The sequence below is a fragment of the Mercenaria mercenaria genome, chromosome 4 (assembly GCF_021730395.1).
Source record: "Mercenaria mercenaria strain notata chromosome 4, MADL_Memer_1, whole genome shotgun sequence".
NCBI classification, from domain to species: Eukaryota; Metazoa; Mollusca; class Bivalvia; order Venerida; family Veneridae; genus Mercenaria; species Mercenaria mercenaria.
In genome coordinates this window covers 25,896,730-25,912,809 of record NC_069364.1, presented here as the reverse complement: position 1 = coordinate 25,912,809, position 16,080 = coordinate 25,896,730, and the positions used below count along the sequence as shown (strand labels likewise).

General features: G+C 36.7%; 1 protein-coding gene across 6 annotated transcripts in view; it reads right to left on the bottom strand.

The window, feature by feature from the left end:
- Positions 1-701: 701 nt before the first annotated feature.
- LOC123551274 (transcriptional enhancer factor TEF-1-like) overlaps positions 702-16,080 on the bottom strand; it is a 31,210-nt gene continuing 15,831 nt past the window's right edge. For 5 of the 6 annotated variants that reach the window (XM_045340084.2, XM_045340085.2, XM_045340083.2 and 2 more), the window contains exons 4-11: positions 15,806-15,991; positions 14,084-14,112; positions 12,073-12,238; positions 8,498-8,560; positions 7,637-7,744; positions 3,225-3,365; positions 2,217-2,369; positions 702-1,638 (exon numbers count right to left, since the gene is read on the bottom strand). In XM_045340084.2, the coding sequence (XP_045196019.2) occupies positions 1,525-1,638; positions 2,217-2,369; positions 3,225-3,365; positions 7,637-7,744; positions 8,498-8,560; positions 12,073-12,238; positions 14,084-14,112; positions 15,806-15,991 (960 nt within the window). In that variant the 3' untranslated portion in view covers positions 702-1,524. The remainder of the gene's footprint in view (positions 1,639-2,216; positions 2,370-3,224; positions 3,366-7,636; positions 7,745-8,497; positions 8,561-12,072; positions 12,239-14,083; positions 14,113-15,805; positions 15,992-16,080) is intronic. The other variant, XM_045340086.2, reaches the window with a different exon arrangement.

Here is a 16,080-nt window from a genome sequence, read left to right as displayed (position 1 = left end):
TGACTCGCATGAAAACAGCAAATATTATTACAAGAAAGAAGTGCAGGACACAAGTACATCTGGTTTAAAGTGGAACTATGACATAAAACAAAGTATGTACTGTGTATGTCAAAAAAAGAAGTGCAAGACTTGAAATTGCATGAGAACTGCTTGCTCAGCAGAAATCAACAGACTTTGTATTGCTAATATCTTACTAACATGCTCAACCATGGTGAAACATGAAAAACATGAAGAAAAAAATGTGATCAATGAAAAACAAGCTTATTCAGAGCTTAGCTCATGTGAGCTTTAAGCTCCAATGGATGACAAACTAACTGTGCACTGGTGAACATTACTACATTTATGTTGCATAGTGAACAATAACAACTGAGATCATTTATATTACAAAAATACCTTCCTTAATTAACAACTTGACACTAATTTTCAACCTAATTTGTGTCATTTAAAAATGGGTTTTAAAAACATAGCAACATTTTTAAATAAAACATCTATATTTCTACCTTTAACTAGTACTAAATGCACGCAACCAGATAAAACAGTCCGCTCTTAATTGCATATAACATTACTTTTTGCCTCACAGGTAAAACAGGGCACTTAACATGTAAAAATGTACATGAACCATGTCACAATGAAAAGGTACTCCCCCCCCCCCCCCCCCCCCCAAAAAAAAAAAAAAAAAAAAAAAAAAAAACGATGGAAAGTGTTTTTTATCTTCTGATTATTTTATATATAAAATATGTTTTATGTTCAGTAACATACCCATTAGGAATATACATCACAATTCACTTAATAATTTTTTGTGACAGAATGGTTCGTTTTAATACAAGAATAGTTATTCTGAATCTCTAAAGTGCCAAGGGTAAAGCAAACAAGCACTTGAACCAACAAGTTTAACAAATGGGGACTATACCCTTCACTCAAACACAAGACTAGCCCTATAGCTACAGTTATGCAAAAAATGTTGCAAGACTCAAAAGTTTTTGTTTTTTTTTGACATTTTAGCTTGTCGCTACTATCTAGAATTTATCAACCATCTATGTAGCCTACACGAACCTTGACAGTAAAAATTATTGCTATGCTGGCACAGAAAGTGTCAACTTTTTTATGCATCATCAGCGATGGAAGACAAAACTCTTTCACTTGATATAGTGTAAGTCACCACTAAGCGTTAAAACTTAAACAGAATTATTTTGAACTGTTTTTTTTTGTAATTTTCTCACATTCTGACCATTAAAACTGAATTAATGTGAAGAGCATAACAAAAGTTTTTTTCTCTCTTTCTCTCTCCTATCTTATGTGTTTCACCGAGCTGTTACACCGGATAATATTCAATGGGAATCTATTCCTCAGCACTGGAATCTATTCCTCAGAGCACGAATCTTTTCCTCAGTACTGGCAACCTAAGGTCACAGTTTTGTCTATGCACTGTATTAGCTTTTCTTCATTTTGTAAAAATAGCAGCACACATATGTATTTCAGATGTAGAATTCAGCGTCAATAAAGCACTGTTGTGGTGAGAAACTCTCAGTCTTTAACAAGTTTGTATATATGATGCTGCGCGCCATGCTCACTCGTTGATACCTCAAACACGTACGCAATACATAATACAGTCTCTTGTGTGTCTCTGTTACTGACAACCTATGTAGAAAAGGTAATATAAAAAACATCATTAAATTTTAATAGTAGGGTTATTCTTTGTAGCTAATTAAGCAACTTAATTAACAAACTGAAGTTGTAAATAATATGTGCAAAAAAAATCTGAATATCTCCCTAACATTCAGGGTAGTTATATATTAGCAGAATTTAAATACAGTAAACATCTGAAAACTAGATTTGTGTTTACTAGATAGAAACAATTGTCTGTTCATGTGGGTATTAAAACCAAGGGACATAACTCAGAGAATCAAATTCCAATAAAAATTTCTTCACACATAATAGATAATACATTATGAATGTTTAGACCAATTCCGTATTAAAACTAAATCAGGAATTTGACTTAAACAAATTCTTGTACATAGGCACAAGTGCAGATCTCAATAAGCCACTCATTTTGTGTGAGTATAAAGAAACATTTGCTGTTTATCAATTTTAATAAAGATTTAAGCTTTCTAAAATGCAGAAACAACAAAAAGGCAAACATTTAGATCTAAACATGCATCTCATTACATTTTAACTGATTTATATCCCTGTTTATATTTTATTAAGTGTATACGTACCTGTAAGATTGTGAAATTTTCTAGCACACTGTTCATCATGTATTTTTCTGGCAGGTGTTTTAGTTTATGTATAAAATTTATCATGTATTCACACATCGGAGACCGATGAATACGATACACAAAACGCCCATTCTCAAATCTTGGATACTCAGTCTGTAAAACACAACAGCAATGATAAACACATTTCTCCCATTGCCCAGGTACACAAATCTCATAACAACCCAGTATTTATTCAGGAATATATTGAGAGATAAAGATCTAATCAAGCATTCAAAGAATCTAAATATTCAATAAACAAAATTCCTTAATCTCAATAACTGAACTGAAATATAATTTGTAACATGAGAAAAATGCTTCAAGCCTCTGAAAACTGAACAGATAAAAAATATCATACAGTAGGGTAATTTTTGTTGTTGGGTTTAACGTCACACCAACACAATTACCGGTCAAGACTATCCAGCTTTGATGGTGGAGGAAGACCCCAGGTGCCCCTCCATGCATTATTTCATAACGAGCGGGTACCTGGGTAGAACCACCTATCTTCCGTAAACCAGCTAGATGGCTTGCTCACATGAAGAATCAAACGACCCGAGTAAGGCTCGAACCTACATCGTTGCGGGGTAAGTGATTTGCATACAGCAGAGTAAAAACAAAAGCTTTGCTTCTTTAGTAATTTTCTTCCAGTGTATTAATCTACATACAGAAACTGTGAGTGGGATCTCTGGCCTGCTGAGCTTGCTAAATCACTGCAGGTAAGAGCAGAGTGGAGGGAATCAGCTGGCTGGACCACACTGTGTGCAATCTTGAGTTCAATACCAAGCTGTGACCGATACCTCAAGTAGTGTTCATTTCTGGCTTATATACTTGAATATGTGTTGATTTCTGTAGTATCAGCCTAAATTGCTGAGAGGTAAACATGACATTCACTGTGGGTGCCACTGGAAATAGTTATTTTACCCATTCCGGATGAAGACTTTCATTGGATATTCATAACTGAAATACACTCACCTCTACTTTTTCAACAACCTGCTTCCCAAATGAACACACTTTCGTAGAACAAGTAATTGTCATGTTTTCACTAGATTCATATTGACTGTTTACACCATAAAATGCCCCTTGCTCATCCTGTACGTTTGTGTTGATATCCGCCTGAAATTTACAGGTTGTTTATGTGAGAAAAGCCTGTGCATTTCACTGTATCTAACGAAACCAGAGTTCTCCTAAGACTGTTCAGCAATTTCTAAGACAAACAATGGCTGTTACTTGGCAATGATAATAATTTAACTTTTTCAGATTTATGTAACATTAAAAACTTGTTTGTCAAAACCTGTTAGATGAAATCAAAATGATTTAATGCATAATGCTATTGCTTTTATCACCAAACGATAAAAAAAGTTTAAACTAATGATTAAATAAAAACAAGAGGACCATGATGGTCCTGAATCGCTCACCTGTTCCCACATGACCCAGTTTTGAGTATGACGTCGTTTTTTCTATTATTTGATATAGTGACCTAGTTTTTGAGCTCATGTGACCCAGTTTTGAATCTGATCTAGATATCATCAAGATAAAAATTCTGACCAATTTTCATGAAGATCCATTGAAAAATATGGCCTCAAGAGAGGTCACAAGATTTTTCTCTTATTTGACCTATTGACCCATTTTTCAAAGGTACCTGACCCTGTTTTGAACTTGACCTAGATATCACCAAGGTGAACATTCTCACTAATTTTCATGAAGATCTCATGAAAAATATGGCCTCTAGAGAGGTCACAAGGTTTTTCTATTTTTATACCTACTGGCCTAGTTTTTGACCGCATTTGACCCAGTTTCGAAACTGACCTAGATACCATCAAGGTGAACATTCAGACCAATTTTCACGAAGATCTATTGAAAAATATGGACTCTAGAGAGGTCAAAAGATTTTTCTAATTTTAGACCTACTGACCTAGTTTTTGACCGCAGCTGACCCAGTTTCAAACTTGACCTATATATCATCAAGATGAACAGTCAGACCAACTTTCATACATATCCCATGAAAAATATGGCCTCTAGAGAGGTCACAAGGGTTTTTCATTATTTGGCCTACTGACCTACTTTTAGAGGGCATGTGACCCAGTTTCGAATTTGACCTAGATATCATCAGGATGAACATACTGACCAATTTTTATGAAGATCCATTCAAAAGTACGGCCTCTAAAGAGGTCACAAGGTTTTTCTATTTTTAGACCTACTGACCTAGTTTTTGACCGCAGTTGACCCAGTTTCAAACTTGACCTAGCTATCATCAAGGTGAACATTCAGACCAACTTTCATACAGATCCCATGAAAAATATGGCCTTTAGAGAGGTCACAAGGTTTTTCTATTATTTGACCTACTGACCTAGTTTTTGACGGCACGTGACCCAGTTTCGAACTTGACCTAGATATCATCAAGGTGAACATTCTGACAAATTTTCATAAAGACCCCATGAAAAATGCGACCTCTAAAGTGGTCACAAGGTTTTTCTATTATTTGACCTCCTGACCTAGTTTTTGATGGCACGTGACCCAGTTTCGAACTTGACCTAGATATCATCAAGATGAACATTCTGACCAATTTTCATAAAGACCCCATGAAAAATGCGACCTCTAAAGTGGTCACAAGGTTTTTCTATTATTTGACCTACTGACCTAGTTTTTGATGGCACGTGACCCAGTTTCGAACTTGACCTAGATATCATCAAGGTGAACATTCTGACCAACTTTCATACAGATCCCATGAAAAATATGGCCTATAGAGAGGTCACAAGGTTTTTCTATTATTTGACCTACTGACCTAGTTTTTGACGGCACGTAACCCAGTTTCGAACTTGACCTAGATATCATCAAGGTGAACATTCTGACCAACTTTCACGAAGATCTTGTGAAATATATGGCCTCTAGAGAGGTCACAAGGTTTTTCTATTTTTAGACCTACTGACCTAGTTTTTGACCGCACATGACCCAGTTTTGAACTTGACCTAGATATCATCAAGGTGAACATTCTGACCAATTTTCATAAAGACCCCATGAAAAATGTGACCTATAGAGTGGTCACAAGGTTTTTCTATTATTTGACCTACTGACCTAGTTTTTGATGGCACGTAACCCAGTTTCGAACTTGACCTAGATATCATCAAGGTGAACATTCTGACCAATTTTCATGAAGATCTTGTGAAATATATGGCCTCTAGAGAGGTCACAAGGTTTTTCTATTTTTAGACCTACTGACCTAGTTTTTAACCGTACGTGACCCAGTTTCGAACTTGACCTAGATATCATCAAGGTGAACATTCTGACCTATTTTCATAAAGATCCGATGAAAAATGTGACCTCTAGAGTGGTCACAAGCAAAAGTTTACGCACGGACGACGGACGCTGCGCGATCACAAAAGCTCACCTTGTCACTTTGTGACAGGTGAGCTAATAAGAATTGACCATTTTGCTCTACCAAGGGACTGAACTCTTCACACCATGCAGCTTTCCTTAAGACAAGAGGACCATGATGGTCCTGAATCGCTCACCTATCCCCACATGACCCAGTGTTGAACTGAGTATGACGTCATTATTTCTATTATTTGACATAGTGACCTAGTTTTTGAGCACATGTGACCTAGATATCATCAAGATAAAAAATTCTGACCAATTTTCATGAAGATCCATTGAAAAGTATGGCCTCTAGAGAGGTCACAAGGTTTTTCTATTATTTGACCTAATGGCCTAGTTTTTGAAGGCACGTGACCCACTTTTAAACTTGACCTAGATATCATCAAGGTGAACATTCTCACCAATTTTCATGAAGATCTCGTGAAAAATATGGCCTCTAGAGAGGTCACAAGGTTTTTCTATTTTTCGACCTACTGACCTAGTTTTTGACCGCACATGACCCAGTTACAAATCTGACCTAGATATCATCAAGCTGAACATTCTCACCAATTTTCATGAAGATCCGGTGAGAAATATGGCCTCTAGAGAGGTCACAAGGTTTTTTCTATTTTTAGACCTACTGACCTAGTTTTTAACCCCACGTGACCCAGTTTCGAACTTGACTTAGATATCATCAAGCTGAACATTCTGACCAATAATCATGAAGATCTCATGAAAAATATGGCCTCTAGAGAGGTCACAAGGTTTTTCTATTTTTAGATCTACTGACCTAGTTTTTAACCCCACATGACCCAGTTTCGAACTTGACCTAGATATCTTCAAGGTAAACACTCTGACCAATTTTCATGAAGATCCATTGAAAAATATCGCCTCTAGAGAGGTCACAAGGTTTTCCTATTTTTAGACCTACTGACCTAGTTTTTGACCGCACGTGACCCAGTTTCGAACTTGACCTAGATATCATCAAGGTGAACATTCTGACCAATTTTCATGAAGATCCATTGAGAAATATGGCCTCTAGAGAGGTCACAAGGTTTTTCTATTTTTAGACCTACTGACCTAGTTTTTGACCCCACATGACCCAGTTTCGAACTTGACCTAGATATCATCAAGGTGAACATTCTGACCAATATTCATGAAGATCTCATGAAAAATATGGCCTCTAGAGAGGTCACAAGGTTTTTCTATTTTTAGACCTACTGACCTAGTTTTTGACCCCACATGACCCAGTTTCGAACTTGACCTAGATATCATCAAGATGAACACTCTGACCAATTTTCATGAAGATCCATTGAGAAATATGGCCTCTAGAGAGGTCACAAGGTTTTTCTATTTTTAGATCTAATGACCTAGTTTTTGACCCTACGTGACCCAGTTTCGAACTTGACCTAGATATCATCAAGATAAACATTCTGATCAATATTCATGAAGATCTCATGAAAAATATGGCCTCTAGAGAGGTCACAAGGTTTTTCTATTTTTAGACCTACTGACCTAGTTTTTGAACCCACGTGACCCAGTTTCGAACTTGACCTAGATATCATCAAGGTGAACATTCTGACCAATTTTCATGAGGCTCTTATGAAATATATGGCCTCTAGAGAGGTCACAAGGTTTTTCTATTTTTAGACCTACTGACCTAGTTTTTGAAGGCACGTGACCCAGTTTCGAACTTGACCTAGATATCATCAAGATGAACATTCTGACCAACTTTCATAAAGATCCCATGAAAAATGTGACCTCTAGAGTGGTCACAAGCAAAAGTTTACGGACGCACGGACGCACTGACGCACTGACGCACGGACGACGGACGACGGACACCGCGCGATCACAAAAGCTCACCTTGTCACTTTGTGACAGGTGAGCTAAAAATGCCATAACGAAAGCCTTTGTAGTGAATTATGCCACAAAAAAAGTTGGCATCATTCTGTTTTTTCATGTATATGATCAATTTCCCATCGTAAATATATGTGTAATGTAGTATTAACTGAAGGTTGTCAGTCCAAACTTACCCAAAATTTGACAAGGAAAAATGCTGGCTGTGGCCCTTTATCATACATTTCTTTTAGACCCCCTTTCTTTTCTGGAAATTTATCATATATCTGTCTTATGTCTACAGCCTGAAATAAACATTATAATATTGTCAGTCACTCAGGTTTATATGCAGGTTTTCACAATTCAACCTTTTTTGTTCCAACAACACTGTTCAGCTAATTTCTGATATACAACATCTAAGTACTGGTAAATCTTTCATATTTTTGTCTATTATGGATTCTAAATCTTAGAAATGTTAAAAGTTAAGCCTGTAACATTTTTGACATTATCTTGTATTAGCCTTTCAACAGTATTTTGATGATCAATAAACCTCTTTATTTTTAACCCTCATCATGCTGGATGCCTTTGCGACCAGTGTAGATCATCAAGATCTGCACAGTTTGCCATTCAGTCAGCATCTTTTTGGTAAGCACCCCTTTTCCAAATTGAAAGATGGACAAGTTCATTATAGAAATTTAGCAGGGTAAGGGTTAATGCAACCTGAAACATGATATCTTGCACTATCACTTAAGGTGAGAAATACCTCCAGTCAATAACTAATGCTTGTTGTATGAAAACAGTTAACATTTTTGTGCACAGTGTAGTTATTTAAAATGCGAAGTAACAATTTGAGATAAAGGTATTTTAACTTTTCTGTTTATATTTACTTGAAACTCTATTAAATGGTAAATCCTTTGGAAAGGAATCACTGACATACAACAAACTAGCATGACTCCAGTATGTATCTGGAGGTATAACAATTCACAATTAAAACTTCTCCCACATATGCTTAATCTGTTAATGTGCATTAAAATAAGAGTGAAAATCCATGTGCTTACCTCTAATAAAGGATCTGCATAACCAGCATTGGAGTTTATATGCACAAAAAGGTGTTTATGATACTGAAAAATACAAAAGATAAAATTCTGTCAATGTTCAGACAATCTACTGCTACTATACAGAACTTCAGAGCAAGTATTAACAACATTATGATAACAAATTTATTTTTACTTCAAACTAGTACTTTTGCTAGTGTACTGATGCATAATGATATGCTTTCCTATTGAGCATACTTTTGTTTTTAAAAGGTATTCAGATACAAAGGTTTTGTTTGTTTTGGGTTTAACGCCATTTTTCAACAAAATTTCAGTTATGTAACGGCGGGCAGTTAACCTAACCAGTGTTCCAGGATTCTGTACCAGTACAAACCTGTTCTCCGCAAGTAACTGCCAACTTCCCCACATGAATCAGAGGTGGAGGACTAATGATTTCAGACACAATGTTGTTTATCAAATAGTCACAGAGAACACAAGCCCCACCCTGAGGATCAAACTCGTGACCCCGCCATCCGTAGACCAATGCTCTACCTACTGAGCTAAGCGGGCGGGAGATACAAAGGTACTCATAATTTCCTCAAAACAAGAGGACCATGATGGTCCTGAATCGCTCACCTCTTCCCACATGACCAAGTTTTGAGTATGACGTCCTTTTTTCTATTATTTGACATAGTGACCTAGTTTTTGAGCTCATGTGACCCAGTTTTGAACTTGACCTAGATATTATCAAGATAAAAATTCTGACAAATTTTCATGAAGATCCATTGAAAAATATGGTCTCTAGAGAGGTCACAAGGTTTTTCTATTATTTGACCTATTGACCTAGTTTTCGAAGGTACGTGACCCTGTTTTGAACATTATATAGATATCATCAAGGTGAACATTCTCACTAATTTTCATGAAGATCTCATGAAAAATATGGCCTCTAGAGAGGTCACAAGGTTTTTCTATTTTTATACCTACTGGCCTAGTTTTTGACCGCACGTGACCCAGTTTTGAAACTGACCTAGATATCATCAAGGTGAACATTCAGATCAATTTTCATGAAGATCTATTGAAAAATATGGCCTCTAGAGAGGTCAAAATATTTTAATAATTTTAGACCTACTGACCTAGTTTTTGATAGCAGTTGACCCAGTTTCAAATTTGACCTACATATCATAAAGATGAACATTCAGACCAACTTTCATACAGATCCCATGAAAAGTATGGCCTCTAGAGAGGTCACAAGGTTTTTCTATTATTTGACCTACTGACCTAGTTTTTTAAGGCACATGACCCAGTTTCAAACTTGACCTAGATATCATCAAGATGAACATTCTGACCAATTTTTAGGGAGATCCATTCACAAGTATGGCCTCTAGAGAGGTCACAAGGTTTTTCTATTTTAGACCTACTGACCTAGTTTTTGACCGCACATGACCCTGTTTCGAACTTGACCTAGATATCATCAAGATGAACATTCAGACCAATTTTCATATAGATCCCATGAAAAATATGGCCTTTAGAGAGGTCATAAGGTCTTTCTATTATTTGACCTACTGACCTAGTTTTTGAAGGCACGTGACCCACTTTCGAACTTGACCTAGATATCATCAAGGTGAACATTCTGACCAACTTTCATACAGATCCCATGAAAAATATGGCCTCTAGAGAGGTCACAAGGTTTTTCTATTATTTGACCTACCAGGCCTTTTTTTATGCTGATTTTAGGGCCGAAATTCGGCCCCATTCCCCAATCTAAAAAGTATACTTTTTTCCCCACCTTGGCCAAAAATTCCCCATGCAAAAAAAATGAAATTAGTTTTGATTTTCAGTCCTGATTTTAACAACTTTTCAGCAAATATATTCCTCCAAACAATGATTTCGCGACGTAAATTTCCCCTCCAAAAGGGACCTGGTACCCTTCCCCAAATTTACAAAAAAAGGGCTGCCTACTGACCTAGTTTTTGATGGCACGTGACCCAGTTTTGAACTTGACCTAGATATCATCAAGCTGAACATTCTGACCAATTTTCATGAAGATCTCATGAAATATATGGCCTCTAGAGTGGTCACAAGGTTTTTCTATTTTTAGCCCTACTGACCTAGTTTTTGACCGCAGGTGACCCAGTTTCGTTCTTGACCTAGATATCATCAAGATGAACATTCTGACTAACTTTCATACAGATCCCATGAAAAATATGGCCTTTAGAGAGGTCACAAGGTTTTTCTATTATTTGACCTACTGACCTAGTTTTTGACGGCATATGACCCAGTTTCGAACTTGACCTAGATATCATCAAGGTGAACATTCTGACTAATTTTCATGAAGATCTTGTGAAATATTTGGCCTCTAGAGAGGTCACAAGGTTTTTCTATTTTTAGACCTACTGACCTAGTTTTTGAAGGAACGTGACCCAGTTTCGAACTTGACCTAGATATCATCAAGATGAACATTCTGACCAATTTTCATGAAGATCTTGTGAAATATATGGCCTCTAGAGAGGTCACAAGGTTTTTCTATTATTTGACCTACTGACCTAGTTTTTGACGGCACGTGACCCACTTTCAAACTTGAACTTGATATCATCAAGATGAACATTCTGACCAATTTTCATGAAGATCTCATGAAATATATGGCCTCTAGAGAGGTCACAAGGTTTTTCTATTTTTAGCCCTACTGACCTAGTTTTTGACCGCAGTTGACCCAGTTTCGAACTTTACCTAGATATCATCAAGATGAACATTCAGACCAACTTTCATACAGATCCAATGAAAAATATGGCCTTTAGAGAGGTCACAAGGTTTTTCTAATATTTGACCTACTGACCTAGTTTTTGAAGGCACATGACCCAGTTTCGAACTTGACCTAGATATCATCAAGGTGAACATTCTGACCAATTTTCATGAAGATCTTGTGAAATATATGGCCTCTAGAGAGGTCACAAGGTTTTTCTATTTTTAGACCTACTGACCTAGTTTTTGATGGAACGTGACCCAGTTTCGAACTTGACCTAGATATCATCAAGGTGAACATTCTGACCAATTTTCATGAAGATCTTGTGAAATATATGGCCTCTAGAGAGGTCACAAGGATTTTCTATTTTTAGACCTACTGACCTAGTTTTTGATGGCACGTGACCCAGTTTCGAACTTGACCTAGATATCATCAAGATGAACATTCTGACCAACTTTCATAAAGATCCCATGAAAAATGTGACCTCTAGAGTGGTCACAAGCAAAAGTTTACGGATGGACGGACGCACGGACGGACGCACGGACGGACGACGGACGACGGACACCGCACGATCACAAAAGCTCACCTTGTCACTTTGTGACAGGTGAGCTAAAAAGTTCATTTTTATCTACTATATAGCAGCAAAATGTAATTTTAATCTTTACAGCAAAAAGATGACATATAATGCTAAAATATTTCAAACATTGCTGTTCACCTTCAGTACATCAAGGGAAAGAACCATCATTAAATGAATAAAAAACTTTTGTATCAAAGACTCTAAATCAGGTACATCAAGACTTTAAATCAAGTAGAATGAGACTATTCGAGCCTTTGAATGTGCATTGTGCAGTGTCATTACCTGATCGCCGTCTCTTTGCTGTTCAAGGTAGGCGGAAAATTCAACCAGTCGTAATTTTGGACCAGCAATACTGCGACCCTGCCATGAAGGGGTCATTTCACTGTTCATAGATGTCGGTGGTTTTGTATCGAGCCCATAACCTGGGGCACCATATGGGGGCTTCACACTGGAAAAAATATTAGAAGAGATACAAAACATGCAAACACATAATCATGCTACTTTCAACCGAAATGGGAGTCTGACTTTTGTTCCACCATATCATGGGTTAAGACATTCTAACTATTACTTTATAATATAGAAGAATTCAAGGACTGTCGGAGCTTTTTCATTCAGAAAAGAAGCCATAATTAATAAATGCAATGGGAAAACAACAACTTCTAAATATGCAGAACCAACCTGTTACCAATTACTCTATAAAATAAAGTTGAAGGCCAAACTCCCTTTAAAAACTAACTTTACCATAGAGTCAAGTCTAACTTAATCAAAAAGTGGTGGACCCTGGATAGCAATTTGAAGTCTGTATTTTACCATTCTTCAGATGGTCAACTTATACAAGCACATAGCTTTCCATGACAACGGTGAAAAGAAATTGAATTTTTGTTGGGTTTAGCGTTGCACCAACACAATTATAGGTCATATGGGGACTTTCTAGCTTTGATGGTGGAGGAAGGCCCCAGGTGCCCCTCCGTGCATTATTTCATCACGGGCGGGCACCTAGGTACACTAGGACCCCGTTATAACGCTGTCATCGGGGTCCAAGGTTCGAGACCCGCGGATCTAGCGGGGTTAAATTTATAACGCGGTTGATCGTATCAGCGGTAAATGCAATACCCCACCCATCGGTAATGTATTAGACGTATTTTGGACGCTGTTTTATGTTAATAAGAAATAAGAATCGTATAAACAGGACATTTATTTACCTTAAATGCTACTGAAAAATACATTAAAAGAATTATAACGCTGTGTCATCTTCTCATTTTGTCGTGATTCTAAAAGAAAGTTGAAATTGTTTATCCCGGAAGTAAACATGTATAACGCTGTGTGAGGAGTGCGATGTCATGAGAATTACATACGCAATGCAATTGCACTGGGGGTTTATGTAACTAAAAGAGAAAAAACGCGGACAGTCTTAAAAAAATAATTTTGAATGCATGAAGAAAATCGATAAATAAGATAGAAAATTGTTAAATCGCCGTCGTTAATATACGATATTAAAAAGGGAGAACATTCTCAATATGGCTTTCAGTGCGTCGAATCTTCGCAAATTCCGACGAACCGAGAATGATAATTATGAAAAACGGCTGCATTTTATTACAAAACTGGGCCTGTTGTTTGATTTTTATTCACTCGAGTGTTAATGTCATCCACTTAATTGGTGCAAACTTAAACGGTTTGATAGTTGACTGACCGATCTTCCACGCTTGTTAATGCAAACAGTTTAATTTTGACACGGTACTGATTGCCTAATTGTCACAGGTCTACATGTATTGAAACTTAAACAAAGGCGATACGCAAACAAGTAAGCTAGCAGACGATAATTGATTTTTGTCACAGTTGTCATGGAAAGGTGTTAATGTACACGTACTTGATGTAGTTTTAACGCTGGTTATGATAAAATTAAATAACATCCGCGATTTTTTTATTTTTTTTTTATTTTTGATTTTTTTTACCCTCTAAAATTTGGGAGCCAAGACGATACAGCGTTATAACGAATACCGCGGTATATCGAGAAGCGTTATAACGGGTTTCGAGTGTATAACCATCAACCATCTGTGAGCCAGCTGGATGGCTTCCTCACAAAGAATTCAACACCCCCGAGTGAAACTCGAACCCACACTAGTGAGGGGCACGTGATTCTAAGTCAACGGCCTTAACCACTCGTCCACCGAGATCCCAGAAATTGAACAAAAGTTGCGGTTTGTCATTATGGGTCCACTACCTTTAATAAAGTAAAATTTGTTTTGGGTGCAACACCTTTAATAAGTAAAATATATATATCATAAATACTTACTCTCCCTGAGCATTTGGATGTTGCCAAAACTGAAATAAAGGAAAACATTTTAAACTTATTTCTGCTACAATTACATTGATTAGGAATGGAATGCATAAAACATTTCAAGTATAATATAATTAGTATGTGAAGTGTACCAATGACAAACCCTTGTTTTCATTTAGGAATTTTTGTAGTTTTTAACACATTTTTTTTCTGTACTCAATGATTTATTCTGTAAAGACGTATCCGCAAAAAAAAATTACAAGTATTTTCTAGGACAGATACAAAACTATGTGAATGATCTGTAATATAAAATGTCAGGAAAAATGAACTCCAATGACTCAACCCCATATTCATCAATATTCCAAGTCTAACTTAAAAACTTTAACTTCCTGTACAAATCACTGCAGTTACATGCAACATTTTCACGAAACTTGTCATACTTTTACTTAAGTTTTAGCAGAATTTAGGCATACTTTCACTAAATTTGTTATTTAGCTCTTTCAAGAAACCCATCACAAATATTTGTGCCAAGTTTCAGGACAAATATCACTGTTGTCAACATTCCTGACAAGTTTCACATAACCTGTAACAAATGACAACATTTCTGCCTAGTTTCATGAAACTTCAGTCCATTTGAAAAAAAACAAAAAAAAAAAAAACAGTATCTTACTAAAAAAAAAAAAAAGACCTTGAACACTGATGAATAGCGGCCTGGATGTTTTAAATGTTAATACATGCACAATCAAATTCAGGACAACATCAAGTACAAGCAACATGGTTGGAAAAACATGAACAAATAGAGCGGGGACAATATCCACATGCTCCGCAAATGAACAAAGCAAAAATGAACAGAAACGTTGAACAGAACTGCAACATTTTTCATATTTACAGAATCCGGGTTATCTAGAAATACAGCATTGAACATTTTTCGATGACCCTATATTTTCACAAGTCGGTGAAACTCTACAGTATATAATGATGAACATGAAAAATCCTGAATCCATTAAGTTTTAACATAGACATAAGTTAGCAAAAAGGGAGTTTTAACGGCGAATAAATGAAAATGGATCCTTAATCCCTCATGTTTTTCGTTTTATTCTTTTATGTAAAACACAACTTCTGTTTTTGACTTATATAACAATGGCATTTCTGATGTTCTGTAAAAGCTTTAAACACAACTTAGAAAATAATTTTTGGAGTTTTACCTAACAAACATTTTTAGGCCTAGCTTTTCTTATTCTTGGACAACTATTATACATGTAAAAATGTACCTTTCATACAATCAAGTGAAATTATTCTGTATTTCGGAGGGCAGGAAAATTATGGCTACAAGAACCATCACTACTTGGGTTTGTTTGATAATGGACAAAAACTTCACACGTTTAGTAAAGACGGAGATGATGAATGCTGTGTTTTAGTTTACTCTACTGAGTCCCAGTGAACACCATCAAGCATGAGGGCATACAAACCCGCATCCAAGATTCATGAGAAAATATACTTTCTTTCTTTGAGATTTCATCAAAAATCTCACTACTTCCTTCAAACAGACAAGAATATCATTCAAAAATAACTCCACAAGTAGCCATTTTCTCACAAACCCCAAAAAACGGTTTGAAGCCCCGGTATTGTAAGGTTGTGCACTAGGACCCATGACCAAATGTAAGAAGATGATGAATGTGAAAATGGTTTACAGAAACGTCACACAGTGTTCTTGCTGCCTCCCTTTCAAACACTTACATTTGGTGGGGCTCCGGGGTAACCCGGACGGACGGATGATGGGTTGAACCCTGGCGGTAAGCCTGGGAGACCGACGGCCTTACTGTGTATAGCACTGGCAGACACAATCTGAGCAGACGACATGGCAGCCATACTTTGCAGCGCCTTGTCCTTCGCTGCCTGGTCCTGAAAGTTTGAAAAGTTCTCCTGGCAAAGGAGAATTTAACAATCAGTATTTTGGGTACCAGAAGCATCTAAATAACAGTCTGGGCACCAAAATATAGTCTGGTTCCCTT